This window comes from Papio anubis, unplaced genomic scaffold, assembly GCF_008728515.1.
Source record: "Papio anubis isolate 15944 unplaced genomic scaffold, Panubis1.0 scaffold826, whole genome shotgun sequence".
Lineage (NCBI taxonomy): Eukaryota > Metazoa > Chordata > Mammalia > Primates > Cercopithecidae > Papio > Papio anubis.
Genome location: NW_022168484.1, coordinates 2,980 through 23,591, shown reverse-complemented (window position 1 = coordinate 23,591; position 20,612 = coordinate 2,980). Strand labels below are relative to the sequence as shown.

Here is a 20,612-nt window from a genome sequence, read left to right as displayed (position 1 = left end):
ACAAAGATAAAAAGAGACAAAGAAGGTCATTACATAATGATAAAGGGATTAATTCATCAAGAAGAGCTAATTATCCTAAATATATATGCACCCAATACAGGAGCACCCAGATTCATAAAGCAAGTCCTTAGAGACCTACAAAGAGACTTATAGACTCCCACACAATAATAATGGGAGACTTTAACACCCCACTGTCAATATTAGACAGATCAACAAGGCAGAAGGTTAACAAGGATATCCAGGAACAAAGCAAAAAGAACAAAGCTGGAGGCATCACACTGCCTGACTTCAAACTATACTACAAGGCTACAGTAACCAAAACAGCATGGTACTGGTACCAAAACAGAGATATAGACCAATGGAACAGAACAGAGGCCCCATAAATAACACCACATATCTACAACCATCTGATCTTTGACAAACCTGACAAAAACAGGAAGTGGGGAAAGGGTTCCCTATTTAATCAATGGTGCTGGAAAAACTGGCTAGCCATATGTAGAAAGCTGAAACTCGATCCCTTCCTTACACCTCATACAAAAATTAATTCAAGATGGATTAAAGACTTAAATGTTAGACCTAAAACCATAAAATCCCTAGAAGAAAACCTAGGCAATACCATTCAGGACATGGCATGGGCAAGGACTTCATGAGTAATCACCAAAAGCAATGGCAACAAAAGCCAAAAAAGACAAATGGGATCTAATTAAACTAAACAGCTTCTGCACGGCAAAAGAAACTTCCATCAGAGTGAACAGGCAACCTACAGAATGGGAGAAAAATTTTGCAATCTACCCATCTGACAAAGGGCTAATATCCAGAATCTACAAAGAATTCAATCAAATTTACAAGAAAAAGACAACCCCATCAAAAAATGTGCAAAAGATATGAACAGAGACTTCTCAAAAGAAGACATTTATACAGCCAACAGACCCAGAAAAAATGCTCATCATCACTGGTCATCAGAGAAATGCAAATCAAAACCACAATGAGATACCATCTCACGCCAGTTAGAATAGCAATCATTAATAAGTCAGGAAAAAACAGACACCGAAGAGGAAGTGGATAAATACGAATGCTTTTACACTGTTGGTGGGAGTGTAAATTAGTTCAACCATTGTGGAAGACAGTGTGGCAATTCCTCAAGGATTTAGAACTAGGGGCGATGGGGCAGCCTGGGAGCTGGTGAAGAGAAGGCAGAGGAGCAACTGTCTCATCAGATAAATTTCTGCCCTCACCCAGCACTCTGGCTCTGCAGGAAAGGTAGAGAGTCCAAGGTCCCTGGAGCCCTAGGCCTAAGGAAGGCTGCATGAGGAGGACACAGGAGAGTGACATCACAGGATACCCCTCCCATCAGGAAAATCAAGGTGCAGAACTCACTCAGCTCTTCCCTAGGAGGACCAAGCTCTGCATCAGGTGCAGTGCTGCCTGCCCCACTGGGCCATGGGCCCCGGGCTCCTCTGCTGGGCACTGCTTTGTCTACTGGGAGCAGGTGAGTCCTGTCCACAGGACAGCAGCCCCATTCTCAGCTTTCCCACCCCTGTGTCTTCCACTTTACCTCGGGGAGGGTCTCCAGGCTGTCTCCTGTGCTCACCCTCCATCTGCTTTTCCCACAGGCTCAGTGGACGGTGGAGTCACCCAAAGTCCCAGGCATTTGATCAAAACAACAGGACAGCAAGTGACACTGAGATGCTCTCCTATCTCTGGGCACACCAGTGTGTCCTGGTACCAACAAGCCCTGGGTCAGGGGCCCCAGTTTATTTTTGAGTATTATGAGGAGAGAGAGAGAGAGAGAGGCAACTTCCCTGATCGATTCTCGGGTCACCAGTTCCCTAACTATAGCTCTGAGCTGAATGTGAATGCCTTGGAGGCGGGGGACTCGGCCCTGTATCTCTGTGCCAGCAGCTTGGCACAGCCCGACAGAGTCACTGACATTCTGTATATAAACTTCCTGCCTTAGCTTTGACTTGAGAGCTGCAGGCCCCACTCAGTTTTCACTCCTTCAAGGGAAGCTTTTAGTTGTTTGGAAGGCATGTCTACTGTCCTACTGAGCGCAGAGCTCTCCCAACCAACAGAGCCCAAGTTTCATGTGCCCTGAGAGTGCCCGCTTCTCTGCTGCATCTTCTTGCAGCTTGTCACTTCCTGGGTAATTTCAGAACAAGAGTGACTGCTGAGCCCCAGATGTGTGCTTGATTCTTTGTATTTGTTATATAGCTTAAAAGTTTTCAACAATCTTGCACGTCAAACATTCTTATTCTTCCTTTACAGATGGAAGGATCAGGGACATTGAGTCATTTTCCCCAGTGTCTCCTGGCTTGCAAGAATCAGAAGTAGGAAACAAACTAGTCCATACATTTTCCACCTATTCCCCCGGTCCATCATCACCTTCTGCATCCTGGTCAGTAAACCAGAACCCTCACACTGTCCTCTAGTGACCTGCAGGGCTGCAGTAGAGGCTCAGCTGTCTTAAGGAGTCATTACTATGGCTTCTTCATTAGCAACTTTGAGGAATGTTAAATTTCACATTAAAAAAAAATCATTTACATGCATTCCCTGTGTCTTTCCCCAGTCTGCAGCTTATATTTTCATTTTTATGGTGTTTTTTGATGCAAAAGAGTTTACTTTAATGCAACAAAAACTAAAAACAATTCTGTTTGTGTGTAGACAAAAACTGCTTTCTCATATAAATGTCTACACATGTTTTTCTTAATTTATTCTAGTAAAATTTAAGTTTGGATTTTCACCACTAAGAATAAATGTACCTGAAATATATCTCCTGTGAAAAACAACATAGAGACCTAGGAATGGGAGGGAAGCACATAAGTTCAGTGAAGAAGCCTGTTAAAAAGAGCCCTAAAGTGGACACCGGAAGCTGACGGAGGACAGGTAGGTAGAGGAGAAATGATCATGAACCTTATCAGGCTGTTGTCTGTTAGAAGAAGGACAGCCAGGAGCAGAGACCACATGGGCGAAGGTTTATGACGGGACTGTAAATTGAAGGTTGCAGCAGGTAGAGGGAGGAATAGCAGGCAGAGTGCAGAGTCACTGGCTGGCAGGGACAGTGGCATCACCAGTTGACTCTACTAACATCCAGGATTTATGTCCCCAACACACAAGTTGAAAAACCTCCCCGCAATTTCCCCGTTTTTCCCTGACCCAGCTACGACCACCAGGTTCCTGAGTGGTGTGGCCTTTTGCCCCCCGGGGGCAGGTGAGTCCCGTAAAGCCTTTTCCTCGGCTCACCACATCCTAGCCTAAGCCATCACCTCAGGTCTACATTATTGGGTCCCTCACTGGGCACTCAACTTCCTTCTATCATAGACTTCACAGAAGCTGGGACAACCAGATCCCAAGATACTAAAGAACAAATGCAGGACATGAAGTGGCACAGAGATGCCTGAGACTGCCATCCATGACTACATGTGCGGGAGTTAATAGGAGCCGAAGCTGGTGCACAGCTGATCCGTCCCAGCCCGCACTACAGAGAAATCTCTGAGGGTCTGTAACTTTCTCTCAAAGCCAAATATGTGGCCTTTGTGTCAGAAGCCTCTCCCAGACCTTTGTGCCCTCTCGCACCAGCCTTCACCCCACAGCCACCTTCTTCTGCACACAAAGTTCAGTGGAAGATATAGGTGGTCTTGTCTTCGCGAGACCGTGATTCAGGCAGTGGATAATGTCCCATAGGCCTCTCCCCAACATTGCCCAAGTTGGCGCCCTCAGAGCTCTGAGCAGCCCTGTGTGTGTGAAACCCTGCTCTGTGCTGAGCTTTTCCCCCAGGCCAGTCTCAGCTGGACGAAGGAACGCCCATCACCATGATGTGAGTAGATGCAGCCCCTCTTCCAGGCCCCTCCTGCAGCTCTGGCCTCGGAAGTCCTGTTCCTCAGTTGCTCTCAGAAAGGAAGGTTCATTTGAAATTGTGTATTTGCAGACAGCATTGACAAAACAGGTCTATGTTCTTTTCCCTGACGGCCTTCACAACTCCTTCTTCCCTACACCACGCTCACGTCAGTCCTCAGCCTTCTCCATGTGATGTCTGCTCCCAGCTGTCCTCTCCCTTCCTCTGCACCCTCATCTCCACGTCAACCACAGAAGTGTCAGTTCAGGCCATTCCTCATGCATCATGCTCCTCCCAACAAAGGCCATTCCACTCCACGCTGTATCCTCTGGGTCAACACAAGTCTCTTATTTTGTGTTCTTTCTCCAAATCTCAGTTTAACTATGACCATCTCTAGGGAGACACTCCTTCAACAGTTTTTCTAGGTTGTACCTCCTTATTATAAATGCTCACAGCTTATAATATGCATTAGTATTCACAGATTTAACATCATTGTCATTTTCCATGACTTTGTGTGACTAATGGATACTTCTCTTGCGCTCTAGACTGTAAAACTCATCATTTCAGAAATTGTGGATGTTTTATTCCCTATTTTATTGTCAATACCAACAGCAGTTCGAGGTGCCAGTGGCCAATCTTGAAAGAATAAAGAATAGATAGTGAAAGGCCCTCTGGGTTCCTACTTAGACTGTTTCAGAAGTCTGGATGCAAAAGATCATGAAATCTTATAGACTTGTTTCAATTCAGACGAATGTGTTCTTCTCATTCTCAGCTGTTCACTGGTGCATTTATCTTGAATTTGACCATCTGGGGAATGCGCGTGACCTCTCCTGACAGGAAGGCTCTGGGGCCCAGGCAGGGAGAATGAGGTCTCAGAACTACTCCCTTGAGAGCCCTGTTCCCCTTTTATCAACACACAGGCCCAGAAGACCCCTCCATCCTGCAGCACCTGCCATGAGCATCGGGCTCCTGTGCTGTGCGGCCTTTTCTCTCCTGTGGGCAGGTGGGTCCTGGGCAGGGCCCCTTGCATGGATTTCAAGGCCCAGCCCCTTTCCATTGGGGCTGTAGCATCAGCTTTGTTCTTCTCCACAGGTCTAGTGAATGCTGGTGTCACTCAGACCCCAAAATTCCAAGTCCTGAAGACAGGACAGAGCATGACAGTGCAGTGTGCCCAGGATATGAACCATGAATGCATGTACCGGTATCGACAAGACCCAGGCGTGGGGCTGAGGCTGATTCATTACTCAGGTGCTGCTGGTACTACTGATAAAGGAGAAGTCCCCAGTGGCTACAATGTCTCCAGATTAAACACAGAGATTTTCCCACTCAGACTGGAGTCGGCTGCTCCTTCCCAGACATCTGTGTACATTTGTGCCAGCAGTTACTCCACAGCACTACAAGGCCGTCTCCTCTCTGCACATGAAAGCAGGGAGGCTCTGCCCTCCTCCCCCATCCAAGACTCAGGGATGACCTGGGCAGAGTTTTCTGCAACAGGAACCTTGGGATCCTGAGTGGCCCCAGGTGGCCAGGACAGTATGAGCCTCACTCTGTGCCAGGTGCCTCTGCAGGCAGTCTCAGCCAGGACTGGACTGCTCCAGGTCCTCGGATGTCTCCTTTGTTGCTCTCTCTGGTCTGTCCTCTGAGCTCTCCCTTTTGGGTAGGGCCAGGACTTCCCCAGCTCCTACTTTTCTACTCATCATCCTGAGTCTGGGGCCCCCAGGATGAAACAGGATTTGTATTTCACATCCATCTAGACTCCAGTCTCTCCCTGGTGAATATGTTGTTTCCTCTCTCTAGGTTTTACCCCAGCCCCCACCCTCACGTGGTCTCTCCTGTGGCCTACCTTTCCCATCTGGGCAGTCACCCTCCATCCCCTACCTTCCCGCCCCTCTCTACTGCAGTCATGCGGGGAACCCCTCTTCTGTGACTCCTTCCTTCCCATCACAAAGACTTAAAAGGCCATTTCCTTTCCCCTGGGCTGGAGCCTTCCTTTCTCTAATGGCCAGCTCCTACCTGTGCTTCAGATCTCAGCATGATCAGCCCTCCTGTGGGAAGCACTCCCTCCCCTCCCAGCTGAAATCAACTGTTGTCTCATAAGCTCCCACAGAATCATGTGTCTGTTAGTAATGTTTCGCACACTTGGGCTTTCTCAGATACTTGTTCTGATTATTTTTGTGCCTCCCCCAATTTTTTTTTTTTTTTTTTTGACAGAGTCTCACTCTGTGGCCAGGCTGGAGTGCAGTGGCATGATCTCTGCTCGCTGCAACCTCTGACTCTCTGATTCAAGTGATTCTCCTGCCTAAGCCTCCCGAGTAGCTGGGATTACAGGTGTGCACCACCACGCCCAGCTAATTCTTTTTTGTATTTTTAGTAGAGGTGGTGTTTCACCATGTTGGCCAGGATTGTCTCAATCTCCTGGCCTCAGGATCCACCTGCCTTGGTCTCCCAAAGCGCTGGGATTACAGGCCTGAGCCACCACATCCAACCTCTCCACTCAGTTTTTAAGCCCATGAGAGCTAAGGCTGTGCCTGCTGCATTTACGAACATTGGTGCCTGGCAAGTGGGGAGACCAATTTCACAGAGGATGGATGAGTGAATGAGAGGTTGAGTGAATGATGAGTGGGTGGATGATCCAATAGTAGGAACACGCTACATCTACTTTAACCTGGCAGAGATCTAGCATTAAGTACAACAAATCCCATCCCTTTGATTGCTGGGCTCAGGCCAGTCTTGGAAATTGATGGGGAATCACTATCATGGTGTCCACACCTGGCTCAAGGCTTCCTTTTGTGGCTGCAGCACCTGACCTCCTCCAGGTCTCTGTGCTCTCCTTCAGGGTCTTTCCCCACAACAAATCAAGACAGATCAGAAAACCTCTTCTACAATTCCATTCTTATACATCGTTCCTTGAAACCACTTCTGGTAAGAAAATCTCCATTAGGTTATTATCAATAAAACAGGGCCACTACAAGTTTGAGAAGTGTGGATTTATTATCAGAACTAGACTATGCATCTGTGGCAGGAGCTGAGGAAGACAAGGTCTTGAGGAGAGAAGTCAGAAGGTGAAGGAGCCAGTCAATAGCCATGGCTTCTGGAGGTCTGGGCAGGACAGGCTGGAATGGCAGGGACATGTGGGGAGGATCAGGAGCATGCCAGGCCATGCAGTGAAACCTTGAGCTGGGAGAACAGGAAAAGGCCAAGGAGATCTGCTTCTGGGGAAGCTGTTCCCTCTCTATGGGGGCCACCCCTGCAGGTGCGCTGCCAGACACTTGGGGCAGCCTGACGGCTGTTTGCCAGCATGTGGGAAGATGAACTGGACATAGGGTGCAGAAGGGACAGGACTTCCTAAGTACGTTGGATGCCTTTGTATCTGCTGGTCACTGACTCTCACTGTCTGACCTACCAATTGTCACAGTGACTGTTTTACATCTGTCTTCCAAATTTTACCAAATGTATCCTTGACCATCTCTAACCTGGAATGGTAAGAGAAATGGCATTCTGGGAAATGCAGGCTCTTACCTTGGCAAAATCGACTTAAAACAATCCAGCACAGGATGGATTCTCCCAGATTAAGGCATTGGATCACACAACTGCCTCAACCCGCCACAGTCCCTGGACTCCTCTCCAGGGGACACCTGTGTTGCCCAGGGGAATGTGGACACAATTTGTGTGTAGATGTTCCAGACACTGGTGACTAACTTTTGTTTTAATCCTGTGTCTGAAGTCTCCCTCCACCCAGAGGGTGCATGTATGTATGTATGTATGTATGTATGTATGTATCTATCTATCTATCTATCTATCTATCTATGTAATTTCCTCTTGGAAGAAAATGTCATGATAACTACAGGACTTAATGGGATTTATTTATGAAAAGAGTTTTATTAAAAAGAATTAGAAAATTTGAATTCTATTCTGAATCTTTCCTTGGGAGTGTCCTGAGAGCATTTTTGACCCAACCAACCTTTGTCGTGGGTGTATTTGGCAGCCTAGAGTCCAGCAGACAGTTCTAGGCCCTATACATTTGTGAGTTAGACTGGAGATGCCTGTAAAAATGACAGATTCTTAGTGTTGTTCATACTCAGTCCGGGCCTCACTGGAATGTCACAGACTCCTATCGAACAAATAGATCCCCAGTGTGAAGAATATTAGGAGATAGCAACGAGGAACACAATGAGCATAAGCAACAAACGTTTGAAGTGCAAACCCGAAGACTGGAAATTTTGTCATTATGAGATATGAAAGTTTGGAGAACCACATTTAAATGAACATGAGGGGGACTGAAACAAGGAAAAAGAGAATGCCTGAAACCATCAACTTTCATAAAAAATTGTCAAATAATATATCTAGAAATGCCTCATACAATCACTGCAAACAAAATGGAAAGTCCAACAGTGGATCAGCTCCTCCTAAAGAGATTTTTAGTGATATCAATGGTGGATCTGCAGGAGTGATCTAGAATGCAGCACAGAAAATTAAAAGTGAAATATGAAAAGTTAAAGAACAGGGGGGAAAAAAATGGATGTTTCCCATATATTAGAATATTCATATTTTTTCATAATTTTCCTTTTTTTCTTGCATATGATTGATGTTTCAAACAGATAACATAGCTAGAATGTTATGAGGTGATATTTATGAGATGTGAGCTGAGAATTTTTTAGAGGTGTTTAAGGACCTAAATTCAGAGTTTCCAGAAACAAAATGAATCGCAAGTAAGACAGTCAAGTCATAGGGAAATTGTAGAACCTGAGGGACAAAGAGAAGATTTTGAAAGCAGTCAGAAAAAAAGAGAAATACCTCCCATAGGAATAGATGGAGAACAAGAGTAAGTCAAGATAGTGGTTAAAAATAACCATTAGCTCAATTGTCATTCTCCTTCTTTTAAGATGACATTGATTAAAAACAACTTTTATAAGTGGAATATGAAAAAAGACCTCTGTGAGTTTCCTACCAAGGTATCTTTTCTGAATGACAGTTAACAAAGGTGGGAAATGATCCCAGAAGAAAGGCATGAGGGCAGTTTGTGAGGGAACCCATGTGATGGGGCAGCCCTGTTGGGCACGTGTGACTGGGGGAATGGAGGAGGCTAGGGCATGAAAGGGGGATGGCAGAGGGGACCCTGACTTGGAGGAAAGACAATGAGCTCACCCCTTTGTGCCCTATGTTGGGGGCAGGCAGTGTTGGTGCATCCTACAGGACATGTCCAGCAGACAGAGGAGCGGCTGTGGGATGAGAAGATGAACTCAGAGATGCAGTGTGAGGCCCCCGGGTACAGACAGCTCTGGAGTCCAAAGCGATGAGCCATGCATTGATGTTAAAAAAGAAGGTTATAAATATTTAAGGCGTCACCCAAGTGTGTTCTAATATAAATGCTGTGACCCTGAGGTCCTGGGGATTGAGAGAGGAAGTGATGTCACTGTGGGAACTGCCCTGTGGGGACAAGGACGTCCCTCATCCTCTGCTCCTGCTCACAGTGACACTGATCTGGTAACGCCCCTATCCTGGCCTGACCCTGCAATGGGCACCAGGCTCCTCTGCTGGGTGGTCCTGGGTTTCCTAGGGACAGGTGAGTCCTCAGAACACAAAGTAGTTTCATTTTTTTTTCTGTGTGTAGGCATGTGTGTGTGTGTGTATGCGTGTGTGTGTGTGCGTGTGTGATGACTACAAATGTTTTCCTTATTCTGTTGCCAAATTCTACTTCCACAGATCACACAGGTGCTGGAGTCTCGCAGTCCCCAAGGTACAAAGTCACGAAGAGGGGACAGGATGTAGCTCTCAGGTGTGATCCAATTTCGGGTCATGATTACCTTTACTGGTACCAACAGGCCCCTGGGACAGGGCCCAGAGTTTCTGACTTACTTCCAGAATGATGCTCAGCGAGACAAATCAGGGCTGCCCAATGATCGGTTCTCTGCAGAGAGGACTGAGGGATCCGTCTCCACTCTGAAGATCCAGCGAACAGAGCAGGCGGACTCGGCTGTGTATCTCTGTGCCAGCAGCTTAGCCACAGCGTGGCACAGTCGCCTCCTTCCTGTTCACAAACCTTGTCCTTCTCTCTCCTTGCAGCTACTAGAGACCCTTAGCAGAGGCCTCTCTTTCATCCTCATTTTTCATGGGAAAGGAGTAGATTTGGACATCGGCTGTCTATTAGGTAGAAAGAGACCACAGATTCGTTCCTGAAACACAGTGACTACAAATGTAGGTGGTGAAAACAATTACGGCCCGCTGCACTCTAGGAGTCCTCGGAACCAGCTCACTTCTTCAAGCAAGGAGTGGGTGTCTTAGCCTCGGCCTTCAGGGCAGACATGCACCTTCTATACGTCTTGGAGGTTGCGGTGCTGCCCATATACATGAGGTTGTCATAGGCAGGAAACATGTCTCCTCTGCATATGTTGGGGCATCTGGAAGGTCTGAGGCTGCATCCCCAGGAACATCTTTCTTCTGAAGTCTCTTCTATTCCTGTCACCTTGGAAGTTTCTGCAACAAAATATCAAACCTCTCTTCCTGTTTAAAATACAGGTCTTTGCAAATTTGTGGTCCTTATTGATAAATACAATCATGGTAACAATAAGACTGCATTTCTTCTGCCTACTTTAAGCCACATGTATCCTTTATTTTGTTTCCATTTGCCATTGCTGCTGTCCTGATAGACAGAAGCATGCATTCACCACTGCCCGTTCACCTTGATTTCCTCAGGAAATCTAATTTCTAGACTCTGAGTGTTTTCATTGTTGTCCTACTCTTCTGATTTGAAATAATTTTCCTGAGTCCTTTAACTCAAGAAGTGTTTTCTTTATAATATTGATTCTGTTCCTTTTTATTTTTCATATTATATATTGTTATACAGTAGTTGTTATAAATAAATGTACAATGATTATATTGCAATAGAATCTTCCACCTGTCTGTGGGTGATGCTGCAGTTTGTATCTATGAAATCGAACGCACTGGTCAGAGATCATGTGATTACGGATCATGGATTTCTGAGAGTCCTCGGCGACAGACCACTTCTCCAAGTCTGGGATCAGTGTCCCAGATGCAACCCTGAGAGAGGTGCCCTGAATCTTTCATAGCTAGGAGGGGCATCATTGCCTTCCTAAAGTCACTGATCAGAAATCGTCATGGTACAGACACCAAATTTCTTTCCCCAGAGAATCATGGTCTCTGGTAGGGAGTTGCTCTGGACCCATTTTTTTATTGTGCCATCCTGAAAACACTCCTTGCTCAGGTGCCCTGTGTCTCTTGGGACTGAGTAAGTCCAGGGCACTGATGGGAATTCCTTGCCTTCGTAGACCTTCTCTCTAACTGCTGCCACCTTCCTCCACATGACTCCTGAGACACCTGGTCCTAACAGTGGACAAGCTCTGACACTGAGGCTGAACAGTTTAGTCCACAGTAGTAAACGGTGCTGCAAGAACATGAAACAAAAGCGAGCAGGGCTTCCCATTTATACTGAGAACGAACATGCAAGAGGAGCAAAGGGCAGATGTTACTAAGGAACACATAGGAAGGAATAGGGATTCTGCTCGGATGAAATCATTCTGTTGTCTTAAGTTAAGCAGGAGAAACATTTCATTGCAATTACTTGAAGTCAAAGGCTGGCACCTCTGCAACCAACCAGCATAACTCTTTGTTCTGTGAGCTCAGCAGCTTCAGAGGACTCAGAAATCCTTTCTCTGCACAAACGTCCCTTTGTTCATTCCAAGACCCCAGATCACACACTCTGATCCTATCATGAAAATAAGGAGGTGTGCTACAGTTGCTGTTGCTTCATTTTTAGGGTGTTGAGTAGGAAGCATTGAAGCACTTTGAAAGCTTTGCTCTTGAGTCTAGGGATGTGCTGGACTCAGCTTGAATAACTCAGAAGAGCCAAATGGGCATACTCTTCCCAGCTCCCCAGCAGTGAAGCCATGTTGGCCGCTTGAAATCTGCCATGGTGGGAATGCTGGTACCACAGAAATTAGCAAATGCTACCAGCCATGCCCCCACCTTCACAGACACCCAGTTTAGCAGCACATCACTGGAGTATTTTCTGATGTCCCTGTCATGCCATGTCTTGTGGGGCCAAAAGGGCTCTGAATTCACCTCCCTTCTACTCTTGTTCTGGGATGCCATCATCTACTGGGGCCTCAATTGTTCCTATTTCTATTCAGCCTCCAAATTCTCTTGCTCAAGCATGCCAGTCTGGAACATGACAACTATTTTGAATGTAACTAAAGGTACCACTGAACCAGTTCATTATTTACAAGTTATCATTCCTCGCATGGAATATTCAGATTCTGGAATCATTGGGAACAGAGATAGGCAACCAGCATCTCTGGGTTGTGAACCACGTACAGCCCCACTATTCTTCTGTGGCAAGGACAGACTCTGTAACAAGGACTATTTTGCTTTGGAAACTAAGCAGCTCCACCCCAGTCAGGAATGACTCTGCTTTTACTTTAGGCTGAGAGGTCAGAAGGATCACACCCTAAGTATTCTCCTCTCCAAGACTGAGTATGGCCACTCTCCATCTCAGTCCTTGGACGTTGTCCAGAGTTCCCTGAGTATCTCTGCTCTGGGGGCAGAATCACCAAGGCTCATCCTCGCCAGCTCCCCACAGACTCCAGCAGGATTTTTCTGCCAGGTACAGGGCACAGGAATGGCTCTGTCTGTCTCTTAGTTAGAGGGAGGCCATGGAATGATGTTTATATAAGAGAGACTGGAATTCTGGGTCTCCTTTATAGTGTTCGACAAAACTTTCTTTCTTTTTTTATTTTACCATCTCACCAATGAGGAGAGCAATCCCTTGGTAGCTATAATGTTTTTGGCACTTGGGAAGGTTTTTGTGGTTAAGTCACATTAAGAAATTGTGCCTTTTTTTCCTGTTCAGATATAAGCCAAGGCAGTGAAAGAAACAGCAATAATTTTGAAAGCAGTCACTTGTGCATCCTATGATAAAGGTGTTAAGTTTCATTGCCCACAGCTAACTTTCAGTCTAGTGGAAACGAAAAGGCACAGTTAGGAGGCATGTGAGCATGCCATGAGAGAGGTCGATGCCGATTGAGAAGTCTGTCCGAATCCCCAGTACTGTGGGATTGAAGGGGAGGCAGACTGTGCTCAACAAGGAGGGAGAGTGAGTTCATCCATGGGAACCTGAGGAGGAGCAAATCCCAGGACCATCTAATTCAGGGTGCAGCAGCAAATCCTTGGAAAGGAAAATAGTCTAGTTCAGCAGTCACAGGAGACAGGAGAAAGCAAAGTCATCTAATCCACAGTCCCCTGGCTGATTTGCTTCCTTATCATAGTATTTTGCACCAGTGTGTCCTCATCTCCCGCTGCTCCTGCGCTTCTTTCAGAATCACCTCTTCCCTCTTTGGTGCTCACATCAGTGGATGTGCACAAGTTGATCATTTCCTGTAGCAGTCCCTTTGCTGGTTTTACTTATGTCCATCCTTATTTTGTGCATTAAGTACGGCTCCTTCACCATTGCTTATTGCCTTGTAAGAGGTCTCATTTTATATATTTCAATTTTACTTTTTATTAATAGACATTTGACTTCATCATTTGCTCATCTATGCTTTTGGGGTAGCATTGTCATTTTTGGAAGACATTTTTGTTTATCTTTAGTGATTCAGATTAAATAATCTCTTTATATTTCAACGTCTGTGTTTTCTTCCTATTTTAAACCAAATATTATTTCCCTTCATTCCTCTCATTCTGTTCCTCTTTCTTTAGATGGTAGTTTTAAGGGAGAAAAAGTTAGACTATAATTGGAGCTATGTGAGAAGTTATTCAGAATGAGGGTGGGATATTAAGACTGGTAACTGGAAGCAATAGTCAGGATTAGAACTAGTGTTGGGATGAGGGTTTAGGGAAGCTGCTCATAAAACCTGCAGGGTGACACCTCTGGAATATTCTGGCAGCTCACTCTGTAGACACTTCCCAGCATTCCTTGGGCCATTGCAGAAGAAACAATGGTGAAACTTCACTTATTGGCCACAAGATGGCACTGTGGTCCACTGGGCTCTAAAGGGCTCTGGGGAGTCTGGGAGAGCAGCCTAGGAGGGAAAGGGTTAAGAAAAATTAGGGTTTGGATCCAATATTATGAAGATGTTGTAGCAGTTTTCAGTTATTGCCAGGTTACCTACAGCTATGCAAGAGGCGGGAAGTCCCTATAATCTTTAATGAGATCTGCAGTTGAAGAATGTTGGCTGGGCTCCCTTGGTGTCAGAGGCAGGTGCAGAGGAGCAACTGCCTCAGAGGAACAGGGGAAAGCTAGGGATAGGCTGTGCCCTGAGCTCAGTGCATCTCTGCTGCATCTCATCTTCCCTGCAGGTCTGGCCAGGCAACAGCTTTAACCTGCTTGAGCGATCTGGGATTCTACAAGTTTATAAGTAGTACAACTTGGTTGAGATTCCATTGGAAACCAAGTACGTGTTCTCTGGATGACAAAAAATATTGACAACAAGTTCTAAAACACCTAAGTAAACAAACTACTGAAGGAAAATGTTAGTAGATGTACCAAACTATGCATTAGACCTGAAGCTAATTGACTAGTAGAATTATCGAAAAGAGACTGTAACTTTAAATAAGACTCTACTAGGCATTTCTGGGCATAGAGCAGTGTTTGAGTCCCCTCAGGGTAGATTAAGGAAGGAATTCAGTTATTATCTTGACCTTGGCTTGGATTAAAATCCATGAGCTCCTCATTTCATTTTCTTGTAAAATATTGCAGAATAATATTGAGCAAACATTTCATTTTTCTCCGGCCTGTTTAGCACTTACAGGTAAAGCAGACACCTAGAGGCAAGGTTTCTTTAGTTGGCATCTATTAACTGCAGGACTGGGAGGTCCATAGTTGGGCTCTACAGGGAACACAAACCCCATGTGTCTGTGCTGTGCCCAACTCCCCTCTGTGAAGCTGACAAAGGGGGAGGGCTGGGTTACCCAGGACCCCACTTACAAAGAGGGGAGCAGACCGTTTGCTTGGCAAAAAAAAAAAATCAATTCATCGATTGACCAACCTGTTGAAATTCAAAATGAAAGGCTTAATTGTAAGACTGATGAATGCCAAATTTCCCAAGTTATGAAATATATAGCAGCTCATGGTTCTCAGAATGATTTCAACAGCATATGAAGGTATTTTTAGAAAGTTTTTGTTTGTCTACGGCTTTCCTTGATATTGATCCTCAGTTGTTTCTCAGCCCACTTGTCAGTTGAGCTTAATGTGATGCCACATTTCAATGTTGCCTATTTCAGTCACTGAGCACTTCTCACAATCACCAATCTTACACAGATATGTATGCTTCTGTCTTTTCTCATTTTTGTGTGATTCATTTTTAAATTGGGTTGTGCAGAATACAAGCATACATTTGTAAATGACTCTCTTATGCAATTTAGCTGTTTACTTTTTAGTAATACTTTTTATTAAAGTATAATTAACAGAGAGTAAAACACAAATATTAATACAAGGACATCCTGGTACATTTTGACAAATGCATATGCCAGTGTAACAGTAACTGAAATGATTATAAAAAAATTTCCATCACTCAGGAAAGTGTCCTCATGCTCCTTTCCAATCAATTTCTATCCCAGAGATACAAACTTTTGTTATTTTTATCATCCTTGACTAGCTTTGTTTATTGCTGAGCTTCATATAAATGGAATCACATAATATTTTTATTGATTTATTTTCCCCCAAAATTAGAGTTTCTGAGGTGCATTCATATTGTAGTATCAGTAGGTTGTTCTCTCTTATGACTAATATTCCAATGCATAAATATACCACAACTTGTTGATCCACGCTCCTGCTGATGGAGATCCATGTTACTCCTGTCTTCAACTATTATGAATAAAGTTGTTGTGAACATTCTCGTAGAATTCTGTCTTGTGGACATATGCGTTCTTTTTTTTCTTTGAGGTATAGCCTTAAGAGTAGAAATACTGACTCACAGTTCAGATGCGTGTGCTATGCTTGCGTGTCCCCAAGAAAGCTCATGTTGAAATTTGTCAATGTAATGGTATTGGGAGGTGGAACAGTTATGACTAGATCATGAGGGATCTACCCTCAAAAAGAGATCAATGCCCTTATTACGGGAGTGAATTAGTTGTCTTGGGGATGGTCTTCTGATAAAAGGGATGAATTCCATCATTTTCTCTGTCTTGGGTGCTTGCTTACCCTTCCTTCTGCCTTGGATAACAGCAGGAGGAAAGAAATTGAAAGAAAACATGGTGCTGAGAGTGAGGCTATTGCTATAACAAGTACCCGAAAATGTAGAAGCAGCTTTGGCTAATGGGAACTGGGTAATGGATAGAGGTTGGAATAATTCAGAGAAGCAGACTAGCAAAAGGCTAGATTGCTGATACCGAGCATTAAGGGCAATTCTGGTGAAGGCTCAGGGGGAAATGAGGGATGAGGTATCGGAAATTGACGTAAATGCCATCCTTGTTGTAAGTAGCAAAAACCTTCGCAAAATTATGTCCTGTTCTAGGACTTTATGGAATATAAAAATTATGAGCCTTTAGCTAGGATATCTGCTGAAAGAAATATCTAAGCGGCTAAGCATTCAGGCTACTGTGTGACTACTTTCAGGCACCAGGAAATTTAACCCAGCAAGAAGGGAGCCAAGAGAATAGATTTTGCAAACCAGCACAGATGGTGACCCTACCTCCCTCTGCTATCCTGACCCCCATAAGCCAAACTCACTCTGGAGTTAGAGAAAAGGGGAGACAGTTAACGTGATACACTGGGGTCAGCCTCTGAAGGCAGGGTGGATCTGGAGGGATTAATATAAACTGTCCAGAGCCCTACATATAGGATGGCATTGAAGGTGCTGAGTCCCAAGCTGGCTACATCTGTGCTGTGAGCTGATAAGGTCCTAGAATAATTTCTGGGGAATTTGTACTCTTGATAATTTACAGACAACCCAGGTCTGCTTTGGATCTGATCAGACGGACCTAATATTGGGGACTCTGCACCACTGGCCACTTACGAAAGAAGCTGGGAATGTTGCCTAGGACAGGAAAATATAATAAGAAACGCTGGTGTGAATCTAGCATCAGAAATACGTTGTGAGGACAGCCAGGAAGAGCTGGAACCTGAGGTTTACTCACAGGCTCCTCACCCTCCCCTGATGGGTAGGTGTGTGTGCTCCAGCATGGAGCACTGCAGCACTAGGTGGGAGGAGGGTGAGAGGGTGATGGGGCAGTGTAGGCAGAGGAGCAACTGTATCATCGCAGAAGCTTCTGCCTTCACCCATCCCTCCAGCTCTGCAGGACAGGTAGAGAGTCCAGTCTAGTGGAGCACTAGACCTAAGGAAGCTGCTTGGGGAGGGAGGACACAGCACAGTGACATCACAGGATACCCCTCCCAACAGGAAAATCAAGGCCCAGAACTCACTCAGCTCTTCCCCAGGAGGACCAAGCCCTGTGTCAGGTGCAGTGCTGCCTGCCCCACTGTGCCATGGGCCCCGGGCTCCTCTGCTGGGCACTGCTTTTTCTCCTGGGAGCAGGTGAGTCCTGTGCACTGGACAGCAACCCCATTCTCAGCTTTCCCACCCCTGTGTCCTCCACTTTACCTCGGGGAGGGTCTCCAGGCTGTCTCCTGGCTCAACCTCCCTCTGCTTTTCCCACAGGCCCAGTGGACGCTGGAGTCACCCAAAGTCCCACACACCTGATCAAAACGAGAGGACAGCAAGTAACTCTGAGATGCTCTCCTATCTCTGGGCACACCAGTGTGTCCTGGTACCAACAGGCCCTGGGTCAGGGCCTCCAGTTCATCCTTTGGTATGATGAGGAAGAAGAGAGAGGCAGAGGAACCTTCCCTCACAGATTCTTAGGTCACCAGTTCCCTAACTATAGCTCTGAGCTGAATGTGAACGCCTCGGAGGTGGGGGACTCAGCCCTGTATCTCTGTGCCAGCAGCTTGGCACAGCCTGGTAGAGTCACTGGCATTCTATATATAAACTTCCTGGCTTAGCTTTGACTTGAGAGCTGCAGGCCCCACCCAGGTTTCACTCATTAAAGGGAAGCTTTTAGTTGTTTGGAAGGCATGTCTTGTGTCCTTCTGAGCGCAGAGCTCTCCCAACCAGCAGAGTCCAGGTTTCCTGTGCCCTGAGAGTGCCCACCTCTCTGCTGCATCTTCTTGCAGCTTGTTATTTACTGGGTAACTTCAGTGGAAGAGTGACTGCTGAGCCCCAGATGTGTGCCAGATTTTTGTATATGCTACATAGCTTAAAGGTTTTCCACAATCTTGCACATCAAACATTCTTATTCTTTCTTTGCAGATGGGAGGCTCAGTGACATTGAGTCATTTTCGCCAGTGTCTCTGGGCTTATAAGCATCAGAAGTGGGAAACAAACTACTCCATATATTTTCCACCTACCCCCCTGTTCCATCATCACCTTCTCTGTCCTGGTCAGTAAGTCAGAGCCCTCACACTGCCTTCTAGTGACCAGCAGGGCCGCAGTAGAGGCTCATATGTCTTCTGGGGTCGTTACTATGGCCTCTTCATTAGCAACTTTGAGGAATGTTGCATTTCACACTATTTTTTAAATCATTTATATGCATTCCTTCTGTACTTTCCCAGTCTGTAGCTTATATTTTCATTTTTATGGTGTTTTTTGATGCACAGAGAGTTTAATTTAATGCAACAAAAACTAAAAACAATTTTGTTTGTGTGTGTAGACAAAAACTCCTTTCTCATATAAATGTCTAAACATATTTTTCTTAATTTGTTCTAGTGAAATTTAAGTTTGGCTTTTCACCACTAAGAATAAATGTACCTGAAATATATTTCATGTAAGAAATAACATAGAGACATAGGAATGGGAGGGAAGGACATATGTTCAATGAAGAAGCAACAGCCTGTCAAAAAGATCCCAAAATGGACACCCTGAGCTGACAGTGGAGAGGCAGGTGGAGGACAAATGATTACAAACGTTGTCAGGCTGTTGTCTGTTAGAAGAAAGGCAGCCAGAAACAGAGACCACATGGGCGAAGGTTTATGGCTGGACTGTAGGTTGAAGGTTGCAGCAGGTCAAGGGAGGAATAGCAGGCAGAGGGCAGAATCACTGGCTGGCAGGGGCAGTGGCATCACCAGTGACTCTACTGACATCCAGGATTTGTGTCCCCAACACACAAAATTTAAAAACTCCCCACAATCTGCCCCTTTTTCCCTGGCCCTACCATGGCTACCAGACTCCTCAGTGGTGTGGCCTTTTGTTTCCTGGGGGCAGGTGAGTCCCCTAAAGCCTTTTCCTTGGCTCACCACATCCTAGCCTAAGCCTTGACCTCAGGTTTACATTATGGGGGTGCTTCCTTGGGCACGCAACTTCCTTCTATCATAGACTTCACAGTTGCTGGAACAATCTGATGCCAAGATACCAGACAACAAAGGCAGGACACGAAGTGACATAGAGATGCCTGAGACTTCCATCTATGAATACATGTGCAGGTGTTAATAGGAGCCAAAGCTGGTGCACAGCTGATTCGTGCCAGCACACACTACAGAGAAATCCCTTAATGTCTATGACTTTCTCTCAAAGCCAAATATGTGACTTTGATGTTGGACAGCCTCTCCCAGACCTCTGTGCCCTCCTGCACCAGCCTTCACCCCAGAGCCACCTTCCTCTGCACACAGAAGATATAGGTGGACTTGTCTTTATGAGACCGTGATCTGGGCAGTGGAAGACATTGTCCCACAGGCGTCTCCCCAACACTTCCCAGGCTGGGGCCCTCAGAGCTCTCAGCAGCTCTGTGCATATGAAACTCTGCCCTGTGCTGAGCTTCTCTCTCAGACCATTCTTAGCTGCACGAAGAAATGCACATCACCATGATGTAAGTAGGTGCAGCTTCTCTTCCAGGCCCCTCCTGCAGCTCTGCCCTCAGAAGTCCTCTTCCTCAGTTGCTCTCAAAAAGGAAAGTTCATTTGAAATTGTATATTTGCAGACAGCATTGACAACACAGGTCTATGTGCGTCCAATCCCACCTTCCATTGGTAACCAGTATTAATACTCTGGTGTGCTTCTTTTCATCTCTCTTTTCTGTGTTCATGCATACCTTTCTACCCAAGTACACCTACAGAAAATGGTTTCACCTGTACACTTTACCAGTCACATGCATACTTTTTTCTGTTAATATACCTTGGTCTCTATTGTTTCAGATTGGTCAATATAGATCTAACTTGCTCCTATTTGCTGCTTCATATTGCACAATGAGGGTAGACAGGTACATTCATGCTCTATGGTCTGATTCCTAAATTCTGCCAGATCTTCTCTAAAGTGACTGAATGGCCTCTTTAGGCTCCCAGGTTCTCCTTGCCCCAACAACCAGTTGATGATTCCAGCTTTTCCATCACTCTTAGTCCTAGCAGGTTTGAGAGCTCTGTCAGTTTCTCCTGCATGAGGATACAGGGAGGGATAAAAGGATAGATATTTATCCAAACCTACCAGAGACTACACAGTATCTCAGTTAATCCTCATAAAGCATTGAGAGGAATGTTAGTCTTGTTTTAGAGATGAGTCTAGATGAGGCTGGAGCCCAGGAAGGTTAATGAATGCCTTGCCCATGGTCTCAGAGTTAATAAATGGTGGAGCCACATGAAGGGCAATCGGCTTGCTTCCAAGTGGAATTCACAGAGGGGTCACTGGAATTTGAGGGAGGGGAAGTCTAGAACCATCTGGGGTTGTCTTCAGATCAGACGCCAGGGGGCAGGAGAGTCTGTGTACCCTGCAGCACTGCAGGTACAAGCATCATGGTGTTGGCAGTGGGGAGGTAACAGAGTGGGTAAGCAGTTAGTGTCCTG

The 20,612-nt window shown here is 45.6% G+C and overlaps 1 gene segment (V, D, J or C); it reads left to right on the top strand.

Moving 5' to 3' along the window:
• The first annotated feature begins 1,055 nt into the window (after positions 1 to 1,055).
• On the top strand, positions 1,056 to 4,696 carry LOC101017580. The segment is given in 2 exon segments: positions 1,056 to 1,489; positions 1,614 to 4,696. Coding segments are annotated over 2 exon segments (393 nt in total).
• Positions 4,697 to 20,612: the final 15,916 nt, after the last annotated feature.